Below are 6,000 nucleotides of genomic sequence, written 5' to 3'. Positions count from 1 at the left end.
ATGGCATCCTATCGAACGCCTGTGGTCAGACACTGGGCTGAACGCTGAGGAGTTAACAATGATTAAGATTTGTTTGTCTTAACAATGATTAATGATTATCTTTAAGGTGATCAAAGCCAACTGGAGATACCGTAATAAACTTAAAGAAAGGAAAGGCATGATGAGGAGACTAGTGTTCATCTTACACCTATGTGGCAGGTACGTCAATGAAATTTTTTTGAGCTTAAGGAAACTGAAATTGAATCCAAGGGATGTTAAGTACTGCCTAAGATCACACAGTAAGTAGAAAATTAGGATTGGAATCCAGATCTCCCTCTCCTGCTGTACATTTTGGTGTAAAAGATAGCCATGTATAATGAGAATAATTTTCAAAATCTAATCCAAAGTATCACAAAGGTGAAGAAAGGAAATATGCCTCTTCAATGAAGGCATCAGAGAAGTCTCAAGGATGGAATGGGGTAAATGTAGACCTTGAAGGATAAGAGAATATCAATAAGTGGAGAAGGGCAGATCTAGCACCATGACAATCCTATTGCAGGCAATTCTGTTTAGAGAGTCACTATACCTTTGTTTCCAGCGCTGCCAAAAAGGAGAACTACTCTTTGGAATGATTAAACTGGGACAGCTTGTGCCAGTAAGTAGCGGCGTTCATTTTTCTTAAACACTGCGGTTCGCCTGTCCCTCTGCAACACGCTACGCAGCCATCACCATAAAAGCATCATTCATCTTAAATTTCCTTTTTAACTTTATACCTACAGCCAGCAATACCTGTCCTCCAAAAGCCCTAAAGCACTTTAAAAACAGATGATATTATTACTATTTTACTGGCAATGACACTGAATCGTACCTCCTGTCAAATCCTCTTTTTGCTGGAATTATCGATAGGTACTCGTGATAAAGATTACTTTATATGAACAACAACAACAACAAAAAAAAAAAAACCCACAAGTGCAGTGAGTCTTCCTAAGTAATAAAACAAGGCAGAAATGATTTACAAATACACGGTAGGTATGCAATAAATAGCGAATAAAATCAACTCTAACACACATCAACATCTTCAAAAGCAACTTAGCTGAGGGTCCCACAGCTTTCAATCCCGAATCTATTAATCTTGTCTGCTTTCAACTGCCCTCCAAAGCCAACACAGGAAAGCCCGAATTCATCAGCCTGGCATCCAGAGTCCCTCTCTACAATTCGATCCCCATCTGGACCTACATGGCCCAAAGTCTTCTCCTTATATGACTCTGGGTTAGTTGGCCAAAAGAGAAAGTTTCGTGGGATTTGGAGCCAAAAGTGAAACTGGAGCCACTGTGTTCTGAGAATCAGTAAATGGAGGGTACTAGGCTCCACTGCCATTCACATATGTTGATGCTGAATCTGCTGGATCACGCTATGGTTCTTCTGCAGGGCACGCATGTCCTCAAGGTTGGAGGTAGTGATTAACTGCAGCTTCCAATGCAGCCTTTGTCTTTGCTCTCGCCCTCTTTACACTCTCCATCTCTTCCCACTTGCCAGTCCTGCTAGCCTCCCATCTCCAGAAACAAGAAACAACCTGCCACAGACTTCTCCCTGGCTCCCCAAATCATGTGCAAACTTTTGTTAGAAACTCCCTTATTTCACATCCCTCGTAGTGGGTCTCCTCCCCTGATCAAACCATAATAATTACGCTAGCCTTCATACCCTAACCATCTTTATATTTCATTTCTACTTTTGTACACCATATCATTCTATTTTGTTCTATTACTTTCCCCTACAATGCCATTTCTTGCTTCCCTACTTGTGATATAATAATACCAACACTGGGTGCCCTGGTGGGTCAGCCAGTTAAGCATCTGCCTTCAGCTCAGGTCATGATCAAGGAGTTCTGGGATCAGTCTCACAGCAGGCTCCCTGCTCTGTAGGCAGCCTGCTTCTCCCTTTCTCCTTCCCCCTGCTTGGGCTCACTCTCTCTCACTCTGTGTGAAATAATAAAATCTATAATAATAATAATAGCCAACACTTAGAAGAACTTACTACGTGCTAAGAACTGCCCTAAGTGCTTTACATATTAAATTATTGAATCCTCACAGCAACCCTATGAGGTAGGTACTATTGCCACCCTGGTTTTAAAGATGAGGACAATGAGACTCGGAAACGTTAAAGTTGACTTCCCAAAGATCCCACAGGCACTAGGATCCGAACCCAATCAGTCCAGTTCCAGAATTCCTGCCTTTAGTAACTACTCCATGCTGCCTCTTACCTTCTATGTAGCCCACAAAGAATGCTGTGTTAACAAGTGAAGCCCCAAATCTCAGTGGTTTAACACAATAAAGTATATTTCTCCTTCATGAAAAGTCATGCGTGGGTCAGGCATTCTCTTCACCACCTGGAATCTAGCCCCCAAGGCTGCCACCATAGAGAAAAAAATATATCCACAGGATTTTGCAGGACTATTTTAAGGGCCAGGCCCACAAATGGCTTCCATTCATATCTCATTGGCCACAACCCAGTCACATGGGCCCAGTCTACCTGCAAGGGAGTCTGATACATGCAGAGAAGTCTGTGGTGATTGTCAAACACCAAATCTCTAGCATGCTCACCCTTCTCCATGAAAACTGCCTTCTAGACAGAATGATTCTCTGCCAAAGCACTATGTTTGCAAATCCCTTAGATAGTACAGAGCATCTTTTTTTGAAACCTTATTATTTTAATTTTACTTTTTATCAAAGTAAAAACAAGAGAAAAACTGAACATTTTTAAGTCAATTCATCATGTCATCTTAGAATGAAAAACAGTGGTCTCCTGCACCAGTGCTTCTAGAAACTTCCATGCCCCCGTTCCATCCTAGACTGTCTAGTAGTCCTGTCACTCTGTTGTCATCCTAGTTATTTCCTCTTCTTCTTCCTACATGGAATCCCTATGTTCTTGTGCCCATGTCCTGTTTGATCATAATTACAACCTCATTTTCTTAGAGTAAGTCTTAAGTGGGTTCTGCAAAAGGAGGCACATGTTCTGAGATCTTGCATGCAAAATGTGTTTGTTGTATAATAGTTCGAATGGATAGAGAATTCTAAGCTTCCTTTGTTGCTACTAAGAAATTTGATGCCATCATAATTCTTGATCCTTATATGTGAGCTACTTTAAAAATTTAAAGAATCTTCTTTATAATCTTATCCTGAAATTTCCCAGTGAGGTGTGTTGGTATGGATCTTTTGCAGGCCCTCATGTTGGGCACTCAGTGGGCTCTTTCAGTGTGGAAATGTATGCCTTTTAATTCTGGCGAGTGTTCTTATATGACTTCTTTGTTCACTTTCTTCCCATTCTCTTTATGGAAATATTATGAATCAGATATTAGTCTTTCCGGATTGGTCTTTGAATGTTCTTATATTTTCTTGCCTTTTAAAAGACCATTTCTTTGTCCTTTTTCTTCTACTTTCTGGAAAATGGTCTTAACTTCCAAACTTTTTACCTTTTTTTTAAAAAATTATTTTGGCTATTTTATGTTTAATTCCAAAGGGCTCTTTTGTTTGTGTTTTTTCTAAGTGTTCTTTTTAATGCTGTCTTGTTCTTGATTCACAGAAAGAATACATTCACTCAGCTCTCCAAAGATTTTATTAATGGCTTTGAAGCAGGAGAAAGGTGCATTTCTTCTGTTTCCTGTCTTATCTATATTTTCCTGAGTTCTTTTTGTTCTCTTTCCTTTTGTCTCTCTCTCTCATACATGCACACATACACACATTTTCCTCTGTCTTTCTTGTTGAAGGCTATCCTCATAGATCTGCTGACTTGTTGTCCATTCACATTTAAGAGTGAAATACTAGAAAATTGTTTAGCAACTGTGTAAGATGGAAATTGTCACTTGGTAGGTTTCAGTGCTGTCTAGCCATAGCCCTTTGGATGAGTGATTTAGATCAGTCTCTGTGGACAGATACATATACTCAATGATAGTTTGGAACCTCCAGAGACAATTTTCCACCCTCCTGCCTGTGAGCTGCTTCTTTTAGCCAAGTAGCTCATGGAGGTCAGGTAGTCTTAACCACTCAGCATAAAGATTTTCACTTAGTCATCCGCTTTTTCTATAGTATCTTTCCTCCCACCATTCACATGAGACTCATCACTTCAATTTTCTTAAAAAATAAAACCTCTGCTTTCTGTTAACATTGGAGAGGGAAGGAGGACCTAGCATCTTGGTATAGCAATTTCCAACCATTTCCCCCTGTTTTCAATCCCATGCTTTATTTCTGTCTTCAGTGATACCAAATATCTTCAGTTTCTGAGATTTTCTAAGATCCTGTAGCAAAATTTGACTTCTCATTGCCGTTACCATCTGTAGACACTTAGAATCAGTTTTCTACCTCTGCCAATTCTTCTACTCATTCCTATGTTCTAAAAATGGTTTGCTCTATTGTTGTATCTGTTCCCATTCTGGTATGCCTATCAGTTCATGCCTCCTTAGTTTTTTTTACTGTACAGTATTTCAGGATGGTACAAATAAATGTGTACATAATCCACTAGGTTTAATCTGCTTATGTTCTATCCATGTGCACACCTTCTTTACTCCAACAGAGTTATAAACTTCTTGAAGGCAGGTAGCATAACTTACTCTGCCTTCTATCTCCCATGGGATCTTGCACATAACAGACTCTCAAAAAATGTTTATTTTATTGGAGTGTTGGAAAACCACCTGAAATTGTATCCAGAACCTCACAAAACCTACTTCACGTCAAGGCATTTGAATAACATTTTTTTTTTTATAATAAAGTGTTTAGGTAAAAACCTCTGTCAACAATCCCTGGAATTGTATAGATCAGCCTTTATATTTCCTCACCTCCTTGTTTTGATTTTTTTAAAGATTTTTATTTATTTACTTATTCATGTTAGACATAGAGAGAGAGAGACAGACAGACATAGAGAGAGGCCAGGCAGAAGGAGAAGCAGGCCCCTTGCAGGGAGACCGATGTGGGACTCGATCCTGGGACCCCAGGATCGCACCCTGGGCCAAAGGCAGGCACTAAACCGCTGAGCCACCCAGGGATCCCCTTGATTTTTTTTATTGGCTAGATAAATGTTCTTCATTCAACTTCTACTTTTTAGCCGAAGCCCCAACCAATATAATTTACAGTAAATGAAAATGAAAGAGATCCCTGGTTATTTCTAAGTATTAAAGACAAAGCAAAAATCCATAAAGGATTTCAGTCTCAATCTCTAAGTTTCTATTGGCACCTTCTTGTTGTGACTGAGAAGTTCCTGCTGTTAAAAATACATAAAGAGAGTGACCCAATCTCTCAGGGTTTTTTTAGACAATGATATGAATACTGACTGTTTACTCAGTTAGGAAGAAACATTGCCCACAAAATAAGAGATGACAATTTAAAAGAGCAAAGTGTAAATCCACATCTATTTTTTATGATACAAAAAAGACTATTTTTAAATCATCAACATTTTATTCTTCATAGCTGCTTCTGCGTGTGTGTGTGTGTGTGTGTGTGTGTGTGTGTGTGTGTGTCTTTTTAAATTGTCCTTCCCCATTGGGGCATCATTTTAAGCTAAGATTTTTCAAATATATTATTTTAACTGCTGCTGTTTTGTTTTATGTATTTTAATTGAAGTTTTAAATTCTGTGCTTACACCCCATGGAGTAATAACCACAAAGGGTACAATTTTATTAATTGAAAAAATAAATTTGAAGCAATGCCCTAAATAAGTTAAACAACTAGGTTATAGATGGACTTCCAAGAGATATATGGATTAAAATGTGTTAGTGCTTGTGTGCCTCTTTATGTACATGTGAATCACTTTATATTATAAGGACAAATAGAATGGTAAAATAAAAGTCTAAATTACTTTTATAAAAAATACTGTATTCTTGAACTACGTAAGTTATAACGTGTTTCTGAAGAAAGAATTTCATGAAGATTATAATACCCCTGTTTGTTCAGAATCATTGAGTAACCACTGTGTGCCTGTACCATGCTATGCATTAGGAAAAAAAGAAATGACCCCCCCCCACAAAATAATTTG

The 6,000-nt window shown here is 38.5% G+C and overlaps 1 protein-coding gene across 1 annotated transcript in view; it reads left to right on the top strand.

Annotated features, from left to right (window-relative positions):
• LOC144291629 (uncharacterized) overlaps nucleotides 1-6,000 on the top strand; it is a 37,904-nt gene continuing 31,904 nt past the window's right edge. Inside the window, exons 1-2 of the mRNA XM_077861255.1 lie at nucleotides 1-24; nucleotides 107-198. Coding sequence (XP_077717381.1) covers nucleotides 1-24; nucleotides 107-198 — 116 coding nt within the window. The remainder of the gene's footprint in view (nucleotides 25-106; nucleotides 199-6,000) is intronic.

This window comes from Canis aureus, chromosome 2 (genome assembly GCF_053574225.1).
Source record: "Canis aureus isolate CA01 chromosome 2, VMU_Caureus_v.1.0, whole genome shotgun sequence".
NCBI lineage: Eukaryota > Metazoa > Chordata > Mammalia > Carnivora > Canidae > Canis > Canis aureus.
This window is presented reverse-complemented; position numbering and strand designations above follow the sequence as displayed.